Raw genomic sequence first — 27,162 nt, 5'->3', positions numbered from 1 at the left:
CAAATGTGGTCAAAGGGTAGACCATACACAAAGACTAAAATGCCCTCTTCATACTACCAAATCACCTCTATACCATGACCACAACAAAAGGCCATACCACCCTTAAGAAATGAAACAATGACGTACAACACAACCAATTACATTAAAAACATATATAAATAAATAAAATAAATACAAATTAGGAAACATCATAGCCTCCCCAACATTAAAAGATTTCATCCCCGAAATTGAGTTGTACCTAAGGAAGAAAACAACTCCGGATACTTGGAACGGACATCTTGCTCTCGTTCCCAAGTAGCTTACTCAACACCGTGATGTCTCCACAAATCCTTCACTAGCGGTATCGTTTTACCTCTTAACACCTTTTCTCGTGTGTCAAGAATCTGGACTGGTCCCTCTTTATAGGAAATATCCTCATCAATGTCCACATCAACCCAACTCAAAATGTGAGACGGATCCGGCTCGTACTTTCGTAGCATCGATATATGAAAGACATTGTGGACTTTGTCCATCTGTGATGGCAAAGCAAGTCTATAGGCAACCTCTCCTACCCGGTCCAAGATCTCAAAAGGTCCAATGAATCGTGGCGATAACTTACCACTCTTCCCGAACTTTATCAAACCCTTCCATAGAGAAACTCGTAGAAAGACATGGTCTCCCACCTCAAAGGATAGCGGCCGTCTCTATTTATTTACCTAACTCTTCTGTCGGCTTTGAGCTGTAAACAACATCTGTCTGATCAGCTTAATCTTCTCAATAGTCTCAAGTACAATGTTGGGTCCTAAGGCGGCTGTCTCGCCCACCTCAGTTCGACAAACAGGAGACCTATAAGGTCTACCATACAATGCCTCAAATGAAGCTATCTGAATACTCGCTTGATAACTATTGTTGTAGGCAAACTCAATAAGTGGAAGGTGATCCTCCGAACTTCCTCCCAAATCAAGTACACATGCCCGAAGCATATCCTCTAAGATCTAGATGGTATGCTCCAATTGGCCGTCTATCTGTGAATGGAATGCCGTATTAAGATGCAACGATGAACCAAATGCTGCTTGAAGTCCTTCCCAGAACTTTGAAGTGAACTTGATATCTCTATCTGAAACAATAGCCACTGTAACTCTATGTAACCTTATAATCTTTTTCACATACAATCTGCCAAGTGCCTGTGCGGTGTCTGTCGCCTTAATAGGCAAAAAGTGAGTTGTCTTGGTCAATCTATCAATGATGACCCATACGGCCTCGTTACCTCTCCGTAACCTTAGAAGACCTGTCACAAAATCCATAGCAATCTGCTTCCATTTCCACTGCGCTACAGGCAATGGTTGCAACAAATCGGCTGGTCTCTGATGCTCCGCCTTTATTTGTTGATAGGTGAGGCATTTAGCAACAAACTGAGCCACATCTTTCTTCATTCCGTTTCACCAATATTGACGTCTCAAATTGTGATACATTTTGGTACCATTTTGATGAACTGCAAAGCGGGAAGTGTGAAACTCCCTTAAGACGTCCTCATGACAAACTGAAGGAACAACCAACAAACCCTTGAACCGTAGACCTCTATCTGCATGCAAGGTCCAATCCTTCACTGTCTCATCACTAGAGATCAAGGTGTGAATGGCATCTAAGTCTGGATCCAGTCTCTGTGACTCAATCACTTGAGTAACAAGAGTAGGCTGAGCCACGAGGCTAAATAAAAATGCTGACTCACTGCCAACATCATCCTCACAACACTGTAGTCCCATCTCTGCTAAGTCCTTCAACATCCTCCATTTTCGAATGGCTAAGCTAGCTAAGGTACCACGTGACTTTCGGCTCAAGGCATCAGCTACAAAATTTGCTTTGCCTAGATGATACTGCAAATCAAAATTATAGTCTTCCAGGAACTCAACCCATCGCCGCTGCCTGTTATTCAAGTCTTTTTATGAGAAAAGGTACTTGAGACTCTTGTGATCTAAAAACACCTTGAATCTCTCACCATATAGGTAATGCCTCCAACATTTCAAAGCGAAAACCACTGCTGCTAACTCCAAGTCATGGGTGGGGTAGTTAAGCTCGTGAGTCTTCAACTGTCGAGACCCATAAGCCATTACTCTACCATCCTACATCAACACACAACCCAAACCATCACGTGATGCATCGCAATAAATCACATAATCCAAGCCACGTTCGGGTATCACCAACACTGGAGCTGTAGTCAATCTTATCTTCAACTCCTGAAAAGATGACTCATAGGCCTCGTTCTACATAAATCTGATTCCCTTCCGGGTCAATTGTGTCATTGGAGTTGCTAAGCGAGAAAAATCTTTCACAAATCTCCGATAGTAACCCCTTAAGCTGAGAAAACTTCGAATCTCAAACAAATTCTTGGGACATTCCCAATTCAGAACCGCCTCTATCTTTGAAAGGTCAACTGATACACCATTTTTTGAAACAACATGCCCCAGGAACTTCACCTCTTGTAGCCAAAATTCACATTTCGTGTATTTGGTATACAAACAGTGCTCTCTCAAAATCTGTAACACTATCCTCAAATGGATCTCGTGCTCCTTCCAAGATCATGAATACACAAGAATGTCATCCACAAATACTACCACAAACTGGTCCAGATAGTTGTGGAAAACATGGTGCATCAAGTCCATGAATGCTGCTGGTGCATTAGTTAAACCAAAAGGCATCATGAGGAACTCCTAATGGCCATACCGTGTACAGAAAGCTGTCTTCGGAATGTCCTCATCCCGAACTCGCAACTGATAGTAGCCAGATCTCAAATCAATCTTGGAAAAGTAAGCAGCTCCTGGCAACTGATCAAACAAATCATCTATCCTTGGTAAATGATACTTGTTCTTGATGGTGGCATGAATCAACTTCTGCTAATCAATGCACAACCTCAAAGAACCATCTTTCTTTCTAGCAAATAAAACTGGTGCGCCCCACGGTGACACACTTAGTCGGATGAAACCCTTCATCCTCAAGTCATCAAGCTGTTTCTTCAATTCTTCTAACTCAACTGGAGCCATACCATAGAAATCGGCACTGTACCTGGCATCAAATCAATAACAAAGCTCCACCTCTCGATGTGGAGGCAACTCTGTCAAGTCCTCCGAAAAAACATCCAAGAAGTCACTAACAACTAGCGGATAAACCCCTCCCATAACATCATCTTCTTCGGCTAAAAGACTAGCCAAGAAGTAATCATCACGGCCTCTTCCATGATTCCATAAAAGGATAAAGTATGGGAATCACTCCGATCTCCCATGAAAAAGAAACAATCCCCCTCGAGAGTGCAAACTGTGATTCTACTTTTAAAACAATCGATCATAGCCCGAAATGAAGCTAACCAATCTATCCCAAGAATGACATCAAAGTTAATCATTTCCAAGAGGATGAGATCAAACACAAAAGTCTGCCCAGCAATCACAATGGAACAATTCTTCACCACTCGGCTCAAAGACATTGAAACCCCAACTGGTGTATCAACACATAACGCCTGGTCCATGAAACTGACTTGTAACCCCGATGTAAGTGCAAATGTTGATGATATAAAGAAAAAAAAGATGCACCAGAGTCAAACAAAATGCGGGCCCAAGAACCAAACACTGGAAAGATACCTCAAAGAACTGATGGTCTAGAAGATGCATCGGCCTGAGCAAGTGCAAAGACACGCCCCTGTGGTGCCTGTGCTTGAGAACTACCAATCTGAACACTTAATTGCTGTGCTAACATAGTAGAAGCATCCCTCCTGATTAGCCGTGATCCCTGAAAAGACATTACAGGCTGTAGTGGCGGTGGCAGTCTAAAATCTGACTGAGCTGTAGCAGATTGTGGCTGTCTCTACTGTAACCCTCTACCACTACCTGTGCCTGCTCCCTGATTTGGACAATTCTTCACCCTATCGCCCTACTGGCCACAACCATAACATGCTTTTGGTGCTACGGAAACTATAGACGAGTTTATAGGACATTTGGACTCATAATGTCTAGGCTGCTGACACTGATAACAAATAACCCCATTTTTATCTGACCCAGTTGGCATAGGAGTAGTAGGAGTGGATCGTGCATACTGCTGCCCCTGAAACTGAGATGAACCACCCCTGTTCCTTTTACATGAAGGTCCCTCTGAAGATGACCCTGCATTCCTCTTTTGCTTCTACTGTTCCCTTCTTGCATCTTTATCTTTGGTCTCTGCCTCTAGTATCAATGCTCTTTCCACTGCCTCAGAATAAACCTTGATATACTATGCCGTTATTAGCAGCCTCATTTTGCAATCAAGACCAGAAACAAACTTTCAAGTCTTGTCAACTTCATTGCTTACCATCTCTGAAGCAAAGCGAGAGAGAAGTGAATTTGTTCTCATATTATGTTATTGACATGTTGCCTTGGATAAGGCCATTAAACTGATCCCTTAGCTCCCATCTCTTGGTTACCAAAAATTATTTCTCGTAGAACAGCTCTTTGAATGTTTCCCAACTTATATCTTCTACCTTATGCCGATTGGTGACTGACTTCCACCAAAGCTTAGCATTGTTTGAAAATTTGTAAGTGGCTAGGATGATTTTCAAGTGATCATCCATCACATCCATATAAGTCAAATGGGTTTCCACTTGGTCCATATAGTCGTCTGCTACCATTGGATCTGCACCACCCTCAAACATTACTAGTAGTAGCTTAGAAAACCCTTTAATAATCTTAAGACGTTTTTATGCTGGCGTCTCCTCTACTTGAACTACTGGTTACGGTATCAACTGCGGATGGGTAGCAATTGTAGCCCTCAAGGCTTTTTGTAACAAATGGTTTAATGTTAGTTCCGCCGAACCTTTACCTTTTTCAACGGGTGCATCAACATTGTCCCTTCTTGTAAGAACACCTCTAGGGGGAATCAAGTCCCTAAGAAGTGTATCCTCTTCAACTGGCTTCGCGGAATTGGAACTAGAGCTTTCACCAACATCACCTCTTGTCGGCTTAGGGCCAACTCCCTTTGGTTCCTTTTGCAGTGGCATCACACTATAAGATGAAAACACGGATCAAGAAATAGTGACACTATTGACTGTCTAAGAATAACTAAAGAAAGGACGTTAAACATGTAGCACGTATAAGTAATGCTACATTCAACAAGGAAACATGTAGCCACATGAACAAGTAGGCATGCTTGCACATCATTAAACAATTAAGCATATTGGCAAAAACACATAACCACATAAGCAAGGAAACAGTTAAGCATGCTTGTCAAATAACAAAACACATTAACAGGTAATCACACAATGTTCGTCCTAATGGTTTTCGAACCTCGTTTTGATACCACCTTTGAAACACCTCAAACCTGTTCCAAACATACATTACAAGATCTACCTTCCTGTAATTACATTGTACATACATCTAAACGAACATTCATGATTTTCTCGAATAAATATACATCCTAAAACATAAGTCCTTAGAGTTCATTAATTACATGCCATAGAGAAAAGTGTACTAAAGATACAAGTTTACATTTTACATGACTTTTACATGATTACAACATATACATTGATACAAAACAAAAGATGTCACGAAAGCTAGTCCAAGTCAATCTAGGCTTGTGGAGGGAGGTCCTTGACAACCTCTTTTTCATGTCCTGAAAAAAATTATAATAATGATTGAATGAGCACAACGAATCAGTAGAAGTTGTCTAAAACGTGCTCCTTAATACTTTCGTGAATCTACACAAAGAATAGCTATAAGTAAAGGGGTCATGCTTGCCCAGAAAAAATAACTGAAAATGTAATTAAATGCAGTGCAATAAAATGCAATGTAATGAAATGTAATGTCACTCCCCGTTTTACAAACTTCCCATCTAACTAAAATGCAATGTAATGTCACTCCCCATTTTACAAAATTCCCATCCAACACCTCAGTTGTCAAACCGTTAATGTAACCCGGCCTGAGGTAACCCCCCCGGCGCCACGAGAGGAGGATTGGCCACTATCCCTGACCTAAGATAACCCCTTACCATCCCCTCTAGGTCCCATTAACGACACAAACACAAGGTAACTCCTTACCGCCCGATTTTCACAAACTTTGGTTCAAAACATTTTCCAAAAAAAATTTCAGCTTGCTTTCACTTCAAAACTCCTTCTTAACAAATCAATTTTGTCCCATTACTTCCCAATGGAATGCATAATTGACACATGCTTCACAATATTATAATACCACATCATTACTCACATCGAAATCCAATTCTATAAACATACTTTGGTAACAAATTTTATCATGGTAGCAAGCTTCACAATGACATACTATTACAGCCTTCAAGAAATCAACACATGCATGTTGTCATCTAATCTATTCAACATAAAAGTTATATTAGACAGATAACATATAGAAATTCTTTAGACATACTTTGGCAGCAAAGTTATCATGGCAGCATGTTTCAAGGACATTGGTATTACTAAAATTTCAGCTTTATGCACATATACACAAACAACATTTTAAGAGCTCAAATTCCATATTTAAAACACACAACACATCATTTCTGTCTAAGCTACAAAATTTCAAATTTTAATTACACAACATGCTTGTAAAGAAAGCCTAATTCAAGTCATATAATGGTTCAATTTAAAGGATTTAATTCACAAGGAAACAAAGGGTGTGAGGGTTAGAACAATCCCTACCTTAACAAGCGAAGCCTCACAAGGGCTGCCTCCAAATTTGTAAGTCCAAGCTCACCAAATGAAGATTTAAAACCACCAATGAAATAAGGAAGGTAAGAGGAACAAAATCCTTTCAAGGAGCGCAACCAAAATCGCACTTCTAAGGGGATTTTTGAATTTCAGATTTGAAGAAATGGGTCCAATTTCTACATCTCTCTTATGGTCATTTCTCTCTTCTATGGTAGCCCCAACATCCCTCTCTAAATTCCTCAAAATCAAGCTTCAAAAAAAATGGCAACAATGGAGGAAGGAAATGGGTTTGATAAAGAAAAAGGAAAAAAAGAAAAGAAGGAAGAAGAAGAATAGGAAAAGAAGAATTGCTAAAGTAGTTACACGAAAGTGCTCAGCTACTGCATGTAATGAACATGCCATGTGTGTATACAAATGTCAAGCCCAAATGTGGTCAAAGGGTGGACCATACACAAAGACTAAAATGCCCTCTTTATACTACCAAATCACCTCTATACCATGACCACAACAAAAGACCATACCACCCTTAAGAAATGAAACAATGACGTACAACACAACTAATTACATTAAAATATATATATAAATGAATAAAATAAATACAAATTTGGAAACATCACAGTTATGATACATTTTGATTATGTTGGATTGAAAAGGAATATGGATGATAGCATTTGTTTTGGAAGAGAACATAAATGTACATAGAAGACAGAAAAAAGCATGGATACACTACTGGTGATTTCGAGAATAGAGATAAGGTGCCAAAATAGATATACAAACAACATCCTTATGCATCCTTGTTGTTTACACCCTAAATTTCAGTCAATGACTACTTGACACGTGGCTAGTTTTATATAAAACTTGCCATATATCAATTTTGTTTACACCATAATTATCAGCCATTTTCCAAAGGAAGGTTGCCCTGGTCGATTCGAATAGAAGATATTACAATGTTCTAATGGAAATCACTATTTTCTAAAGACTTTGGCTAAAAACCAATTCAAGGTGGACACATAGCTTAATTAAAGGGCCACAACTATAAATATTTACACCATAATCATTGGTCACTTTCCAATAGAAAGTTATTGTGGCCGTTTCCAATGGAAGGGTGATATCCAAACATGGGTACAATCATAAAACAACATGTGGATTCATCTAAGAAAATTATTTGGTGAAATAACTATTTTAGGACACGTAGCAACCAAGGAAGTAAGCGGTTATATGCAAATGGAAAGTCATGGGACACGTGGTAGCCAAGGAAGTAAGCGGTTACATGTAATTGGAAAGTCATGGAACACGTGGTAGCCAAGGAAGCAAGTGGATATATGTAAATGGAAAGTCATGGGACATATGGCAGCCAAGGAAGCAAGCGGTTACATACAAGTGGAAAGTCACTGGACATGTGGCAGCCAAGGAAGTAAGCGGTTACATGCAAGTGGAAAGTTATGGGACACATAGAGAATTTCCATTAGAAGAATGGTTATTCCCAGCTAATGGAAAGTCATGCTGAAAATGGTAGAAATGTAGGAAAACGTGGTCCTACACATGCAAGCACTATGAAGTCTGAAGAATGCAGTAGGACATATGGCATGAATCTAACTAATTCACTTGGAGGCATCTAAAGTTGGCAATGAAACTTCCCATGCTAACTATCATTCCACAATTCTATAAATAGGGCATGATATTGAAACTTAAAAGGTTTGTTCAACACATACAACTATAGCAGCATTTCAATATAATTTATCTTTTCATTGCAATGCACTTTCAATATGTCTAGCTTAAGTTCTGCACTTTATTGCTTTACATTAGAGTATTATACATTTAAGTCCTTTACTTTCAAAAGTAGCTCATTCCTGTTTTGCTAAATAATAGTCCCGAAGTCCTTTTTCAAAGGCTAAAAGAACCTAGAGGTGTTCATTCTAGACTTGTTCACAATCGCCTGGACTTGCAATCTTCTATCTGGAGTATTGTCTGGATCTTTCTTTGGAACTACAGCAGTTCTTGGCACATTCATCCGGTTCCATCAGAACCGACCAGTTTTACAAGCCAAACATAGTCGCACGCTCGGCGGGACCTTCTGAACACCAGTTTTGCAAGATTTTGCTGAGATTGAAGGGAAGCAGGCTAGTAAACTTCTAGTCGATAATTCACATACCGTTCTAGAAGAAGAAGAAAATATAATTACAAAGTTTATTAAAGCAATGTCAAGCGGTGCCATTTTTAGAAATTTTCAGAAGTCGGAACGATTTTTGGGCTCGGGAACTTCTCCCAGTTTTGCCGTTGTGTAAAAGGGCATTGTGGACGTTTTACTTATATATGTATATACATGTATCTATAGTTTAGAGGAAGATATTTATGGCACAAGGAAGGAAATATATGGTTTATAGGAGGGCAAATTGGTAACTTGACATAATTTAGAAATCACACAAACGGTGACAAGTGGCAAAGGAGGGACCACCCCCTCAAATTGTAAACTTGCCAAGCCATCCCTCCTCCCTCCCATTTCAGAAATCACTCACTCCCTCTCTCTCTTTCTAAGTCTTTCTTTCTCTGTATATATCTATATATCCACACATATACTTCATGCTTCAAGCTCTAATTTGGAGGTTTTAGAGTGTGAGTTTGTGGAAGAGCAAGTAGGAAGTTTTGCTCCACTAGAATAGGGCTTCCATTTGACATCCATCTTGCAAGGGGTTGAGGATTTTGAATTTTGGCTTGCACTAGGGCTTGTTTGGCTAAGTCACAGAGGTAGGAGTTTTCTTTCTAATGTGATGAGCGCTGAAAAGTGTGCATTTAAACCCCTTAAGCTTGAGTATTCTAGGACCTTATTCTATCTTATTTTTCCGTTTTAGTCTAATTTCATGTTTTTGTCTATTTTAGGTCAGTAATGTTAAAATGGGCTAAAAATGGTTTCTTAAGGCCTTTTTAGAGTCAAACTAAGTATGGGTGAGAATCTGGAGCAAAAGGAGGCGGATACTGAAAAACTGCCAAGTGAGATCGATCGGAGAAAAGTGAGATCAATCGTAGAAAAGTAAGATCGATCGGAGAAAAATGAGATTAATCGAACTCTGATCGATCGAAGATATTTTGGATCGATCGAAAATGTGCCGGTAGCGAGCTGTCTTATTCCCACGAGCCCGAACTCCACCTACCACATAGTTGCGGGATTAGATATTTTTGGGCTATATTTCTGACTTAGTGACTAAGAAAAGGACCTTGTATTTAAACGGAATTGAACCATTTTGTAAGAGTGCTTTTTATCATTTTATTTTACATTGTAATTTTTATTTTCTCTCTCTAGAAAAGTTAGAGTTTAGGGTTAGAAGAAAAGAGAAGAGTGGAGGCTCCAAGAACACATCTCAAGATCTACACACACTCTCTCTTTAGAATTTAACAAAGAAGAAGAGGAAGAAGATGGAGCCATGTTTGGGGATTGCCCTTGAGAGTTCCAAGATCATACTCACCTCCTCCATGATTGGCTAGACTTCTCTTTAGGGCTTGGATGAGCCCCAAGTTTATAATCTAAACCTCTATCTTTTTCATACTTTTTGGGGAATAATATCTTGTTATTATTATTTTAGTCTTGTGAATTTAATGAATCTTGGGTTCTCTTTTGATTTTTATGGATTAATTCTTCTATTAATTCTCTATGTGATTACATGTTGTCTTATGTGTGATTATTTGAGAATTGATCTCTACATTAGTTTTTCTATATTAATTGTGTGTCTATGTGTGGTTGATTGAGAATTTAGTGATAGCTAGACATGGTTTTTATTAGATGGGTTTGTTAATTAATTTGATGGATTATACTTATGCTTGATGGGTTGTTTTACAATTTAATTCATGCTTATAGGTAGGTATACAATCTTTACTTGATTTGATATTACATGGCTTATTATTGTAAATTCCATGATTCTCTAATTTGATGTGTGCTACAATTGTGAATAGTTTGATGGGTCATGCTTAGAATTGATGGGTTGTGCTATAATTAGTTTATTTGTCGGTTAGGTAGACAATTCATACATAAATTTGATGGTCCATGCTTAATATTGCAATTGATAGTCGCATTTTGTTCACAAGAATGTTTTCCCCAAATTAGTTGAAAGTGTGTGGTTTGGTGAACAAGCTTGGTGGCAATTCCAATAGACCCTAAGACCTCACTTCTCATCTCTAAAATCCTTATCTCAACTTAGTTTTATTTTACTTGCATTTAATTAATTTTTTTCTAGTTTAATCAACCAATCTCTCTCTTTTGCAATCAATTGGTACATTAGAGTCGAAATTAAATTCCAACACGTATAATCTCTGTGGACGCTTTATTAGTTGTAGTAGTGGTTTTATAAATGTAAATTTGACTAGAAAGGCTTCCGAAACCACATTCATATTTTGACCTTGCGAAGCGACCTCTCGCATTAAAAAGTCCATTTTCTTAATCACTTAGAGGAAGGGGCGAGACTCGTCAAATTTTGGCGCTGGTTCCAGGGATTAACGGTTTTGTTAGAATTAAACTAGACAATAGTGTTCATTGGATTGCTTCAATTTTTATTTTATTTTCCTTTGTATATTTGTTTCTTATTCTTGATATTATTTGTCAATTAGGTACTTGACTACAAGAAAGGCAAACTTTGGAACTTGAAGCAATCATTGGAGCTTAAAGCTAACATTAAAATTTGAAGTTGCTTAAGGACCTTTGTGAGCAATTCTTGGAACTCTTGTATTTTAATTGTTTCACTTCTTTACATACTTGTGATAGCGCTTGTTAAGGCTCATTATATTGCTTAAATTTTTGTCTAAGCACTGGCTCGTATAGAGGCCATTATTTGTTGCATTTGGATTTTGAATGTGGATGGAGCCATTGTTTGATCCAAGTTTGGGGGGGAACTTACAACCCTTCACCTTATGCTCCTCCATCATATTTTAATCCTTATGAGATTGAGTCCAATGTTCAACATGCATCATTTTATCATAGACTTGATCACTCTTTTAATCCTCCTTGTGACTATTACCCTCCCCCACCATTTTATGAAGAACCACCTTATCACCTTATTCACCCGAGTTTCAAGAAAAAGTGTTAGCTCTACTTGATGGGCTTAATTCACAAACTCAAGATATTAATTCTCATTCTCAAATCTTAGCCAAGCTTGAAGCTCAAGTTGAGCAAATTGCAAGTACTCTTTCTCATCAAGAGAAGGAGGAAGAGGCAAATGAAAAAATGGTCAGAACTTAAATTTATATAGATGAGGATGATGAGAGTGAAGAAGAAGAAGTAGCAAGTGAGCAAATTGAGGAGTTAATGAGTCCACTAATGGCTAATTCAATAGAGCACAACATGATTAATGAGGACTTTCCTTGTTTTGATTATGATTTGATTCCGGCCTTTGATACTTTAGAGAGTGGGGAGATGTTGACCACTATAGATGTAGGAGAGAAGGAGGAGGAACTTGTTGAAGAGGGCCTTCCTTCTATTATCTCCAATGACCTTCTTGAGACATGCCTTTTTGAAATGTATAAAAATTGTGGTTTTGACAAAGAAAGCTCTATAAATGAAGTCAACTCTCTAATGGACTCCATGGCTATTTTAGAGGGTGAAGAGATGGTGATCATTGAGGAAGAGAAAGGGGATGAAGAGAGTGCAATTCCTATTAGTCCAAATGAGTCTTTGAAAGACAATGCCTCACCAATTATCAAAGTGAATGATCATTTAAATGTGTTTCAAGAACATAACAAAGAGGCAAGCCTAACCATGATTGATTTTGTTTTCAAGACCGTGGATGAAATGAACAAAATCTTCTCTTTCATTTCTTTTCAAGTCATTCTTTTGGAGGACGATTTCATTGTCGTAAGTGAGGCATCAAATGAGAAAAGTGAAAAAAGGGTCAATAAGGATTTTTCATATCCGGTTTTTGATTCTTTTGATTAGTGAGTTGAACTAACATCTTGCTAGAGACGTTAAATACTAGTCATTCGTAGAATTTCACAACTCTACTCCTCCCCCATTTCTTTTTATTTTTCATTTTCTTGTGTACATTCTTCCATCCATTTTTCAATCTTTATTCTTGTTGCCATCATTGGGGCTTAGCACAGGATTTCTGCACTTTCATTTCCAAATTAGGCATTTGGTGCCAGTTCGATCGATCACAAGTATACCCTGGATCGATCGAACCTCTCTACAGTCGATTCTCTGCATATTTTAGGTCTCTGTGTATTGTTTGAACTTCATATCCGATCAATCTAAATAATTTTCGATCGATCTGGATACCCTTATGATCGATCTCACTTCTATACTTAGAAAATTTTTTGAAGCTCTGCAAATTTTATACTCTCTGTCCCATCGCGTGAGCATAGAGATTGATCATGATGTGATTGATCTAAGTCAGGATCGATCATAACTTTACCCCTTTGACTTTTTGACTTTTTCCTTTTTCTATTTTTAATTTAATTTTTTATTTTCATTTACTTTTGTCATTTTTTTTTTTTAATTTTATTTACTTTTCTCTTTAAAAAAAAAAAAATTATTTCTTTGTATTCTTTATTTCCTTGCATTTTTATTTACTTGCCTTTTTTCTTTTTCTTTTTTTGTTTGTGTAGATATTTGTTTTGTCTAAAAAAAAAAAAATAATTAAAAATAAAGATTATTTTTAAACTAACATTCCGTCTTGCTAGAAACGTTAAACTTAGCACCCATTTTGCATATTACTTGTATTTTTCGTTTTTCTTTGCGTGTTTAAAAAAGAAAAAAGAAAAAAAAAAAGAGTAAAATAGTTTTATTTTTCATTTTTCATTATTTTGTTCTTGCATCCTTTCTAAGTTTCTGTTTTTTATTTATTGCACTATACATGTTCTTTTATTGCATTTTACCTTCTTTATTTTTCTTTTTATATTTTTTTCATGCATCATATTCTTTATTTTTCTTACATGTTGTCTATACATGCTTTCATGAAATGAAAAATACAAAAATTTGTTTCACCACTATGCCCTTATGTGTAGTCACGTATACTTTCATGCTTTAGTTAGGGCATATCTTTCTTGCATCTTGTGTTATATTGCCTTAGAATGCTTGATTTACTTATCTTATCGCATTTGATATTTGATGTGAGTTTGCTAGTGTGGTTATTCAATTAGGTTGTTGATTCCAAGTTTGGGGGTGCACTCTTTCCCAATGGATCACTACCGGGCTCAATGTCTTTGCCACCACGGTATATTCTTTCCATCTTTTCCATTATTCTCATTGCACATTGAGGACAATGTGTGGTTTAAGTTTGGGGGTAAGGGTCCTTGTTGCATTCTACTTAAGTTTGAGACTTAATTGCATGATTAAGATTGAAGATCCATGTTAGATATTATTTTGATCATTTGAGGACTATATTGCTTAAAATTTAAAAATTGCTTGACTTAAGAGTCTAATACTCCTTATATGCCTTATAGATGCCATTTAAGAGTAAATTTTTTGAAAGATTGATATCTTGTTTGCATTTGTGATCCACATCATCTTGATTCTGTGATTGTTTTGAGATTCATTCTAAGATTCTACACTAGCACAGGCGCACACTAGCATTCATTTGTGGGGTACATGCTTTGTTAATTATTGATTTGGTTATATCCCAATTGAGCTAGTAGTGTATTGAAAGTTTTCATTCTTGATAAAGGTGGATAACAACCCCTTTTCACTAAGTAGCCAGGATTCTAGCCTCATCAAACACTGAATTTCTCGCACCGAAAGGTGGAGGGCCCAAACTCCAGGTTAATAACTTGGTACGAAAAAAAAAAAAAAAAAAAAAAATTGCAAAAGTAAATAAAAAAGTGAGGACTTCTCCCAAAAGGTGAGAAGTGAAAAATGATTAGATGGAGGTTGTTTTGATTTATAGCTTAGTTGATTTGAGCTTGTAAGTCCTTAGGGGTGTTTAAACACCTAATGCCCTAAAGCCGTCTGGTTTGGGAGTCATTGACCTAACATTCGACCTCATGGATCGCTAGAAAGCTTAATAGATCACTACATTGCACCATGCTTCCATCTTTGATCCTCTAGGTTAGTTAAAAAAAATAAAAAAATCGAGTGAAAAGAAAAAGTGCACCTAGATAAATAAAGCTTTAATAAAAGGTCCACTTTTTGTTTTGATGATTGGGACTAGATTTGTGTGCTAGTTTAAGGGTAAGGATGTAATCATTTCTTTAGTTGGCTTAGCTAACAACATATTTGATGCCGATCCACTCAAAAAGGATTCTAGTGTTGTTTTGATTTGCATGATCATTGTCTTGATGTGTGGAGGACCATATTTATTTGTTTGATGTTAAGATTTTGGGAGATTGCTTGGAAAGGGTTGAAAAATTGCATACTTGAGGTAGTTTTCTCCCGATGCTTATTTTGTATATTGGTGCTTCTTTAGTGAGAAAGAGCTCAATGTTTGTGGGTATCATTTCTGGAAACCCTCACGAGATTTCATTTGTCCACTAGGGGTAACCTAGGGGCTTAAAAGGCTTGTTGCATGTGCTAAATGTAATCGTGTTCCCTACGAAAGTGGCGTTATCCATTTATTACTTTCTAGTTCATAGTTGTTCAGTTGTTCATTTCATTCCTTTACTTTGTAGTTCATTGCTAGGGACTAACAATATTTAAGTTTGGGGGTGTGATGAGCGCTGAAAAGTGTGCATTTAAACCCCTTAAGCTTGAGTATTTTAGACCTTATTCTATCTTATTTTTCATTTTAGTCTAATTTCATGTTTTTGTCTATTTCAGGTCAATAATGTTAAAACTGGCTAAAAATGGTTTCTTAAGGCCTTTTTGGAGTCAAACTAAGTCTTAGTGAGAATTCGGAGCAAAAGGAGGCTGGTGCTAAAAAACTACCAAGTAAGATCGATCGGAGAAAAGTGAGATCGATCGGAGAAAAGTGAGATCGATCGTAGAAAAGTGAGATCGATTGGAGAAAAGTCAAATCGATCGGAAAAAAGAGAGATCAATTGAACTCTGATCGATCGAAGATATTTTGGATCGATCAAAAATGTGCTGGCAGTGAGTTGTCTTATTGCCACGCGCCCGAACTCCACCTACCATATAGTTACAGTATTAGATATTTTTAGGCTGTATTTCTGACTTAGTGACTAAGAAAAGGACCTTGTATTTAAAGGGAATTGAACCATTTTATAAGAGAGCTTTTTATCATTTTATTTTACATTGTAATTTTTATTTTCTCTCTCTAGAAAAGTTAGAGATTAAGGTTAGAAGAAAAGAGAAGAGTGGATGCTTCAAGAACACATCTCAAGATCTGCAATCTCTCTCTAGAATTCAACAAAGAAGAAGAGGAAGAAGATGGAGCCATGTTTGGGGATTGCCCTTGAGGGTCCTCCATGATTGGCTCGACTTCTCCTTGGGGCTTGGATGAGCCCCAAGTTTGTAATCTAAACCTCTATCTTTTTCATACTTTTTGGGGAATAATATCTTGTGATTAGTGTTTTAGCCTTGTGAATTTAATGAATATTGGGTTCTCTTTTGATTTTTATGGATTAATTCTTTCTATTGATTCTCTATGTGATTACATGTTGTCTTATATGTGATTATTTGGAAATTGATCTCTACATTAATTTTTCTATATTAATTACATGTCTATGTGTGGTTGGTTGAAAATCTAGTGATGGCTAGACATGGTTTTTATTAGATGGGTTTGTCAATTAATTTGATGGATTATACTTATGCTTGATGTGTTGTTTTACATTTTAATTTATGTTTGTAGGGTATGTAGACAATCTTTACTTGATTTGATATTCCATGGCTTATTATTGCAAATTCCATGATTCTCTAGTTTAATGTATGCTACAATTGTGACTAGTTTGATGGGTTATGCATAGAATTGATGGGTTGTGCTACACTATTTTATTTGTCGGTTAGGTAGACAATTTATACATAAATTTGATGGTTTATACTTAATATGGCAATTGGTAGTCGCATTTTGTTCACAAAAATGTTTTCCCCAAATTAGTTGAAAGTGTGTGGTTTGGTGAACAAGCTTGGTGGCAATTCCAATAGACCCCAAGACCTCACTTCTCATCTGTTAAATCCCTATCTCAACTTAGTTTTATTTTACTTGCACTTTAATTAATTATTTTCTAGTTTAATCAACCAATCTCTCTCTTTTGCAATCAATTGGTACATTAGAGTCAAAATTAAATTCCAACACGCATAATCTCTGTGGACGATCCCTACTCACTATAGTTCATTAGTTGTAGTAGTGGTTTTATAAATATAAATTTGACTAGAAAGACTTCCGAAACCACAATCATATCTTGACCTTGTGAAGCGTCCTCTCACATTAAAAAGTCCGTTTTCTTAATCACTTAGAGGATGGGGCAAGACTCGTCATAATGCCTTAAAATTTGGCTCTTGTTGAGAGTTATTGCGTAGTTATTTCATTAATTTCTAGTTAAAGGCTATATTATGAAGTTGTTGTTATGTGAGTATTGATTTGGTATTCAAGTGTTCAAAGTATGCTTGTATAGATGGAATTGTGTCACTCTGTGTTGAGATTAAATGCTAGCATGATTGTATAGTAACAATTGTTTGAAAAACAAGCATATGGATAAATATGTGGATTATGTGCTATACTTGAAACCATTTTGTAGAAGCAAATACCATGCTTATGCTCATTGATTGAAAATTCCATGTTATGTTTACATTGTGGAAAAAAAAAGCCTTGCATTTGCTATTGTTACTAATTTAATGGAATTTAGACTACAATGATGCATAAACATGACATAGTGAGAAAGGGAAAGGGAATAAGGGTTATAGAAAAATGATTTTGTAAAAAGTGACTGAATTTCGCGAGTCCGGTGCTAACTTGACCTAAAGGGAGCACGTGTTGCTTTAAGATGCGTAAAGTTTATTACTAGGCCCCAAATGGCCATCAGTTTAGAGGCCTGGGATAGTTAATCAATCTCGCCTCAGTATAGTCGGTTAGCATCTTTGGTGTGTGTTAGGATCGGTACAGCCCAAAGACGGAGGGACATGGTGCATTGCATTTCATTTCATGCACAACCTTTTTATAATGTATAGTTGATATTGGTGAAATGTAACTAAAACCCAATGTATGACCCCGATTCTGTTTTAGTCCCATTATATGTTTCATAGCTCAAGGGAGTCTAAAGTTAACGCCTTAGACAACTTCTACTGAGTCTCCATGCTCACACCTTCCTTTAATATTTTTCAGGTCATGGTAAGGACATGATTGATGACGGACCTTCGCAAGGATAGATGATGTAGATATCATCCTCTTTTTATAAATTTTTGTAACTAATGTTAGCGACATGATTATTATTTTTTTGTATAAGGGTTTTAATTCGGGCATTTTTGTAAAAAGTATTGCAAATTCGGTTTTAAGGACCTTAGCCATGTAGTTGCGACTCATTGGGTTACCCTTGAATTATTTTGGATATGTATATGATGGTGATGAGGACAATGTCCGTATTTGATCATCTATGTATTTATTTTGAAATGGAATGATGATGATGATGTGGATATGTTAATGAATGACATTTAGATCATTTTATATCCGTATCTATGAGTTGGGACAGGTATTCTAAGGTCTAATTGATCATATTATAATATGGGATTAAGTACCAAGTTATGGTAGTAAGAATGGAAAATTTCAAAAAAATTAATCTTGGGCCGAAGTACTGTTCACCAGAGAGTTGCCAAATGGATGACTGGTCGCCAATCTGGGCGACCAGTCACCACTTATCAGGCGCGCGCTCCAGGTGGCCCTTATGCGCATGCTGAGTTGCCCAGGGGTGTTGGACGACCGGTCCCCACTTCCATACTTAGCCAAAATTCTTTTTTTCTTGCATTTTCAAAACCCGACTTCAACGCATCATATCTTTTTCGTTTTAAACTCGATTGGACTCGTTCTTGAGTCAAAGTTACTTGATTTTAAATCCTCTTTCACATGGTGTAGGTTTTATCTTATAAATTTGACAAGAAAGGATAATTTTACCCTTAGTGGCCAAAAGGTTTTGAATGAACTCAAAGTCTGAGGTAGGTTATTTATGTGACCCGTGGTGGCTAGAAGTGACTAATGTAATCTCTTTGAGACTCTTATTGTGTAGTTGGTGTAAAATGACTATTTTACCCTTGAGTGTCCTCAGGTTCGGGTAAGGACCCAGTTAGCGATCCGATTCCCCAGGTTTGGGTTGTTACAGATTTGGTATCAGAGCCGAGGTTCGAAAACCTTTAGGATGACGTGTAGTGGCTTACCTAAATGGGGTAGAGAGTTGATTTGCATTGAGTATGTGTTCTGTGTTAAAGTGTTAAATATTCTAGATGCATATTTACTTGCTACGTGCTTACTTGCTTAAGTGTTATATGACTATATGTTTAAATGTTAAGGTATGCTAATTACATGGCCATGTATGTGAGGTATTTATATGAATTGAGCATGGATGTAAATTGATTCAATGTTGGGGACCGTATTAAGCATGCTATGTGTTTTAGTGTTACCATTATCGTTGCGTGTGTTGCATGAGGACGTCGTTCTCGGGCGGGCTATATTTTATTGCTGTTTTTGAATCGCTTTCTCATTTAATAGTGCCATGCCACCAAAAAGGGATCCCGGGGAAAGCTTTAGCTCTAATCCTATGGAGAGGGTTAAGGAGTAAGTTAAGGAAGATGTGTTGTTGCGTGACTTAGTTCCGTTATGACGGGGATAAGTACAGAGGAATATTGAGCCGCCTACTTAAGTAGGCGAGGACTAGATTTGGCAGACCCTATATGCAGTCTTTTAGGAGGTACTTCGGTCTACGGTGGTGTCTTCATCGCAAGTTGTGCCACAGCCAGCCCCACCACTGGAAAAGTGTGAGTCATAGAAGACTCTTGACCACATTGCTAGGTATATGAAGTTGATGTCGACCTTGTTTGAAAGCTGTCTGGATCCGCTTATGGACAGTTTTATGGATAGGGTGGAGAAGTATCTTAATGCTATGGATTTGTTGTTGGACAGGTTAAAGATCATATTGGCTACTTATAACTTCACTGAGGATGCAGAGATTTGGTGGAAGACCATTTCTCACACACACAATATGAACACTATGACCTATGGCAAATTTAAAAAGCTTTACTATAAGAAGTACTTTTCAACACCTAAGAAGAGATAGTTGAAGATAGAATTTGATGGTCTCAAGTAAGGGAACATGACAGTTACGGAGAATGAGAACAAGTTCACATCCCTTTCAAGATTTGTACCTGGGATAGCAAATGATGAAGAAGAGAAGACCTTGAAATTTATGGGTGATCTTGATTTCACCATTAGGCTGGTAGTGGTCGTCGGAAAGCTAACAGAGTATGCAAAAGCTATGAGGAAAGCCTTAGTAATTGACGCAGAAAGCAAGGACAAATGGGCCATACGGAGTCTTATAGACAGGGTAGGAATGTGGGTGCTACTTCCAAGATTCAGTCAAGGAAGAGGCACAGGAATAAGCCATCAGGGTTTTAGGGACATCAGGTGCTAGGTTTGTACCAGCAGCTATGGCTTCTATGGGTTCTTCTAGACTAGATGTCGTGTGTTTCAAGTGTAAGTAGCCCAAGCACTTCAATGCACAGTGTCCACAGACTCAGTCGATTCAGAGAGGATATTTTGGGTGTGGCCAGTAGGGTCACTTGGTGAGAGATTATCTACGATAGAGTAGTGGTACTGGCAGGGGTGGAGGCTCATAGTAGAGGCCGACACAGTTTGCCATAGTTCAGTCAGGGTTTTGACCACCACCACCGCCACTGCCAGCTATAACATCTCAGGGTCCCCGAATGGGTAGAGGAGCTCCATCTAGTGCACCTACACAGCGGTCAAGCTATCATACCAGTGGTTCTTAGGGCCAGAGTGTGTACAGTTACTTTGGCTGCTACTCCAGCCGAGCCATCATCCAGTCCATCAGTTATCAGGGGTATGTTTCTTGTGTCCCATTCATGGGCTAAAGTGGTGTTTGATTCTAGTGCTTCGTATTCTTTTATTACGTCATCATTTGCACGAGCATTGGGATTAGAGGTTAGCCAGTTGAATAGGCTACTTTATGTGGACACACCTATTGGGGATTCAGTTATTCTTGATAGAGTTTGTCGCGGTTGTACCATCACGATTGCAGGACGTGTGCTTGAGTTTGATCTCATCCTTCTTAAGATAGTGGAGTTTGATGTCATTCTCGGGATGGATTGGTTGTCATCATTCAGGGCAGTTATTGACTATCTTAGAGGTCGGGTATCGGTTTACACCCTTGAAGGGGATTGTTTCTGTTTCATAAGAGATCAGTGTGATTCCCTTATTTCTTCATTTTATCGCGTTAGAGGTTAGGATCGATGGGATTTCTTTTTCGCTAGTCTCTTAGCCGATGATTATGAGTTTTACAGGGTCGAGTGGTTGGAAGTTGTATGCGATTTTTTAGATGTATTTTCAAAAAATTTGACTGAGTTGCCTCCATCTACAGAAGTGGAGTTTGCCATAGATCTTATGCCTGGTACGATGCCCATTTCTATAGCACCGTATCGCATGGCACTGGCTGAGTTGGAAGAGTTAAAGAAGAAGTTAGACAATTTAAAGACAAAGGGTTTTATTCAGCCTAGTGCTTCACCATGGGGAGCACCGGTCTTGTTTACAAAGAAGAAGAATGGTTCTTTGAGGTTGTACATCGATTATTGAAAATTGAATCATGACGCCATCAAGAACAAGTATCCATTGTTTACGATTGACGACTTATTTGATCAATTCAAAGGCGCTTGTTATTTTTCAAAGATCAACTTAAGATCCGGCTATTACCAGTTGAGTGTAAAAGAAGAGGACATTTCTAAGACTGCGTTTTGTACTTGGTACGGCCATTACGAGTTCTTAGTCATGCCATTTGGTTTGATGAATGCTCTGGTGACGTTTATGGACTTAATGAATCTTGTCTTCTATGTTTATCTTGATAGGTTCATTGTTGTGTTGGTGGATGACATATTAGTGTACTCATCGTCTAAGGAGAAGCATAAGATACATTTGAGAACAGTGTTGCAAATTGTAAGGGAGCATCGGTTGTATGTCAAGTATGAGAAGTATGAGTTTTGGTTATTGGAAGTGAAATTTCTGAGGCATGTTGTATCCAAAGGACGAGTTTCAGTTGACCCTTCCAATATTGAAGCGCTGTTAGATTGGGAGAGTCCGAGGAACTTGTTCAATATTTGAAGCTTTTTGAGTTTAACGGGATATTATTAGAGATTTGTGTAGAATTTTTCTCGCCTAGCCGCTCCTATGACGAGGCTTACCCGTAAGGGTATAAAGTTTGTGTGGAATGAAGCATGTGAATCTGCATTTCAAGAGTTGAAGACGAGGTTGACAATGACATCAATTTTAATCATACTAAAGTATGGCTTGGGTTATATCATTTACTATGACGATTCCCGTGATGGTTTGGGTTGTGTCTTGATGCAAGACGGGAGGGTTATTGCTTATGGGTCTAGACAGTTGAAGACTCATGAGCACAACTACCCTACGCATGACTTGGAGTTGGCAATAGTCATTTTGCCTTGAAAAGTTAGAGGCATTACTTGTATGGCTAGAGGTTTGAAGTCTTCTCATATCACAAGAGTTTTAAATACCTTTTTGTGCAAAAGGACTTAAATTTGAGACAGTAAAGATGGGTCGAGTTCATGGAGGACTACAACTTTGACTTACAATATCATCCCAGAAAGGCGAATGTTGTAGTAGATGCTTTAAGTAGAAAGTCCCGTGGAGAGATAGTTTGTCTTGCTATTCAAGAATGGAAGATGATGAAAGATATTGTGGCAATGGGGTTGCATTTTAGTGATAGTAATGAGCCCGCTACATTATTTAGTCTCGTGGCTCAACCGACACTCATTAGTCGGGTTATTAAGGCTCAAAAGCAAGATAGTGAACTTGAAGTTATTCGTTCATGAAATTTGGGTGCAGAGATAGTCAAAGGTTGGACCTTATGTCCGGATAAGACTTTATGGTTTAAGGGCTTGACAGTTATTCCTACGTCTTGTCGTGATGATATTTTGTGGGAGTTTCACACTTCTCATTTTGGTGCATCCTGGTAGCACAAAGATGTATCACAATTTGAAACATCAATATTGGTGGAAAGGAATGAAGTGGGATGTGGTATAGTTTGTGGCTAAATGTTTTACTTGTCAACAAGTGAAGGTCGACCACCAAAGGTTAGCAGGAATACTTCAACCGCTAAAGGTGGCACAGTGGAAGTGGTAACATGTCATTATGGACTTTGTGATAGGGCTTCCAAGGTCAATGAGGGGCAATGACGCAGTTTAGATCATAGTTGACAGATTGACCAAGTCGACTCATTTTCTACATATGAGTGGGTCGGATGATATTGATGCGTTTAGCCGGTTATATGTGAAAGAGATTGTGAGATTACATGGTACTCTAGTAACTATTATTTTAGATAGAGATCCTCGGTTTACCTCCAAGTCTTGTGAGGGATTTCAGGCGGCACTTGTAACCTAGTTACATTTTAGTACGGCATTTGATCCGTAGACGGACGACCAGTTTGAGCATACCATTAAGATTTTGGAGGATATGCTTTGGGAATGTATTCTTCATTTTGAAGGCAGTTGGGAGGACCATCTGCCACTAGTTGAGTTTTCCTACAACAACAGCTATCAGACGAGTATAGAGATGGCTCCTTTTGAGGCGTTGTAAGGTAGACCTTGTAGATCCCCGATTTGTTAGACTAAGGAGGGTGAGGCGGCTATCTTAGGTTCAAAAGTTATGCATGAGACTAAGGAAAAAGTCACGCTCATTCGATAGAGTTTGCTCATAGCCCAAAGCTGACAGAAGAGTTAGGTAGACAAACGGAGGCTACTGTTGTCTTTTGAGGTGGGAGACCACATGTTTTTGAAGGTCTCGCCATTGAAGGGTTTGTTGAGGTTTGGGAAGAGTGGCAAGCTATCGCCATGGTTCATTGGCCCGTTTGAGATTTTAGAGTGCATCGGGAAGGTTGCTTACCGGTTGGCATTACCACCAAATATGGATAGGGTTCATAATGTATTTCATGTTTCTATACTTCAGAAGTATGAACCGGATCCGTCACACGTCTTAAGTTGGGTTGATGTCGAGGTCGATGAGGATGTGACCTACGAAGAGAGGCCAGTCCAAAATCTTGACAAACGAGACAAGGTGTTGAGGGGCAAGACAATCCCATTAGTGAAAGTTTTGTGGCGTCACCACGGCGTGGAAAAGGCCACTTGGGAGCTGGAACAGGAGGTTCGTTCCAAGTATCCTGACTTGTTTTCATCTCCAGGTATGACTTGATTTCAGGAATGAAATCCTTTTAAGGGGGGTAGAGTGTAAAGTCCCGATTTTTTTTTTTTTTTTTTTTTTTTTTTGATTTTTTAAAAATATATTTTAATTTATTTATTTTTCTTACCTCGATTCGCGGGCCCCGTGGGCCCCAAGTGGCATTTTGGTCATTTATTGAGCCGAGGGTTTTAGAAATATATTTTTAATTAATTTAAGTGAATTAGAGGTGCGGTGCCATTTTAAGAAGTTTTCAGAAGTTGGGATGATTTTCAGGCTCGGGAACTTCTCCCAGTTTCGCCGTTGTGTAGAAGAGCAATGTGAACATTTTACATATATATGTAAATACATGTATTTATAGTTTAGAGGAAGATATTTATGGGACAAGGAAGGAAAATGTATGGCTTATGGGAGGGCAAATTGGTAACTTGGCACAATTTAGAAATCACAGAAATGGTGACAAGTGGCAAAGGAGGGACCACCCCCTCAAATTGTAAACTTGCCAAGCCATCCCTCCTCCCTCCCATTTCAGCAATCACTCACTCTCTCTCTCTAAGTCTTTCTTTCTCTCTATATATCTATATATCTACACATATACTTCATGCCTCAAGCTCTAATTTGGGGGTTTTAGAGTGTGAGTTTGGGGAAGAGCAAGAAGGAAGTTTTGCTTCGGCTTCCATTTGACATCCATTTTGCAAGGGATTGAGGATTTTGAATTTTGGCTTGCACTAGGGCTTATTTGGCTAAGTCATAAAGGTTGAGAATTATTGCATAGTTATTTCATTAATTTCTAGTTGAAGGCTATATTATGAAGTTGTTGTTATGTGAGTGTTGATTTGGTACTCAAGTGTTCAAAGCATGCTTGTATAGATGGAATTGTGTCACTATGTGTTGAGATTAATTGCTAGCATGATTGTATAGTAATAATTATTTGAAAAACATGTATGTGGATAAATATGTGGATTATGTGCTATGCTTAGAACCATTTTGTAGAAGCAAATACCATGCTCATGCTCATTAATTGAAAATGCCATGTTATGTTTACATTGTGGAAAAAAAAATGGCTTGCATGTGCTATTGTTACTAATTTAATGGAATTGAGACTACAATGATGCATAAGCATGACATAGTGAGAAAGGGAATGGGAATAAGGGTTTTACAAAAAAAATGATTTTGTGAAAAGTGACAGAATTTCGCAAGTCCAATGCTAACTTGACCTAGAGGGAGCTCGTGCCGGTTTAGGATGCATAAAGTTGATTACTAGGCCCCAAATGGCCGTCGGTTTAGAGGCTAGGGATAGTTAATCAATCTCGCCTCAGTAAAGTCAGTTAGCATTTTCAGTGTGAGTTAGGGTCAATAGAGACCAAAGATGGGGGGACATGGTGCATTATATTTCATTTCAAGCACAACCTTATTACAATGTATAGTTGCTATTGGTGAAATGTTATTTGTGATGGAAATGTAACTAAAACCCAAAGTAACCCTGATTCTATTTTACTCCCATTATGTGTTTCGTAGCTCAGGAGAGTCCAAAGTTGACGCCTTATGTAACGACTCAAACCTGTGGGTCCGAACCATTATCCGGGTCCTTAATCGAACCCGAGGTCACCTAAGTCAAACTCCATCATACCATAGGTCATCACATCATCATTATGTCTTAATTATATTGTATGGGCCTTTAAAATAACTATCCAAGACCTGGGGTAATTTGTGCCAAAGAAGGAACAAAAGGTCACAAGGTAGCTACAGTTGTTGACCGAAATAGAGTTCCGGTCGACCGAAGTGAACCCCTTGTACCAGTCGATTGAAGTAGCCATTTCGGTCGACCGGTTGTGACCCTAAATAGTAGCTAAGGCTAGTAGAATGATTGACCGACCGAAGTGCCCATTTTGGTTTGCCGAAATGGCCTTTCGAGCTCTGAAATCTGCAACTGAAATGCTGAGAATGAGGAGATGATAAAGAACAATGGTAAGGACTTTGAAACTAATAAAAACTTGCTCTAAAACCCATAAACATAATATGTTACATTCATGGATAAAAACTTCAACAATTTGATGCATAACAACATTATTTTCCCCATCCAAATAAGAAATACATAAAGTCTTTACAAATAGCTCCATTTACATCAAAGTAGAGTCAAAGGTACGTAGTTATTTTACAGTGACTTGTTATACCACTTAAATACATTCTAAATGATGTTTTACAAAATAAATGGGCTCAATACTACAAAAAGAGTGCAAAACCCTCCTTTAAACCCTTTATGCTTGTGGTGGACTATCATCCGCCACCTCCTTTCTGTGACCTAAAAAATAATAATATAAGGGGTGAGCAAATCAGTAGGTAGTGCCTAAGATGCACCTCTTGAGGCCCTGTGAATCCACACAAAGAATGAAAAATAAGGAAGCGGGATCATACTATACCGGGGAAAAACATAATCATAATATCATACCAATAATTCAAATCAAAAGTGAATATGTCGTGCAATAGGATGCAATGCTATACAATATCACTCCCTATTTTCCAAAACCGTTTCCATCATCATTTCCAAAACCGTTAATGAAACCCGTCCCATGGCAACTCCATGGCGGCACGAGAGGAAGATTGGCTAATTGTCCCTAACCCATGGAAACTCAATGGCATCATTTATGGCCTAGGTAACTCAACCACGCTAGGGCGATCTCTCTAGTCCCCTCTAAGCCTCAATAATGCTGCGGTCCCTAGGCAACTCCTGGTTGGTCCATTTTTCATAAAGCTCTTTATCAAAACTTTTCCCAAAAACCCTTTTCTTTCATTTCAAATCAATTTTTCCATTTCATTGCCCAATGACATGCATGAATATCCTATAGATTTCAATGTTGTGCTAATAGAGAAATTTCATGCCTTTTAAGTTAATAATCAACAATGGACATATTTTGTAAAAATCTGTAAAGTATAATTCATGCTTTCAATTCACAAAACTTAACACCAAAGGCACAAAGGGCATATATTATCATCAATTAAGCATACTTCACTTTCATATACCAAATAACACGTTATCACATATTTCATCTATAACATTTAAGCTAATTTACAAGGAATTCATACAAATTAAGCATGCTATGTCACAAATTAAGAAGAATAATTCACTAAAGCCTAAGAAAGTGTGAATTAGAAACTCCTACCTCACTTTGATGCAAAAACTCCCAAAATGAGCCCAAAATTCAAAAATCAAGGGTTGGCCAAAATGGTGCTTGG

General features: G+C 38.0%; 1 protein-coding gene and 1 long non-coding RNA gene across 2 annotated transcripts in view; both read left to right on the top strand.

The window, feature by feature from the left end:
• The window catches only part of LOC132311226 (uncharacterized), a 28,463-nt gene extending 12,343 nt beyond the window's left edge, over positions 1–16,120 (top strand). Inside the window, exons 2-3 of the long non-coding RNA XR_009482882.1 lie at positions 11,249–11,341; positions 13,772–16,120. This is a non-coding gene — a long non-coding RNA (uncharacterized LOC132311226). The remainder of the gene's footprint in view (positions 1–11,248; positions 11,342–13,771) is intronic.
• Positions 16,121–23,520: 7,400 nt separating this feature from the next.
• On the top strand, positions 23,521–23,943 carry LOC132313892 (uncharacterized). Its single transcript, XM_059812830.1, has one exon. It carries the CDS (start codon positions 23,521–23,523, stop codon positions 23,941–23,943), a length of 423 nt encoding a protein of 140 aa, XP_059668813.1.
• Positions 23,944–27,162: the final 3,219 nt, after the last annotated feature.

The sequence above is a fragment of the Cornus florida genome, unplaced genomic scaffold, assembly GCF_030987335.1.
Source record: "Cornus florida cultivar Cherokee Brave unplaced genomic scaffold, ASM3098733v1 CherokeeBrave_3.0.0_Hap2_Chr06, whole genome shotgun sequence".
NCBI lineage: Eukaryota > Viridiplantae > Streptophyta > Magnoliopsida > Cornales > Cornaceae > Cornus > Cornus florida.
This window is presented reverse-complemented; position numbering and strand designations above follow the sequence as displayed.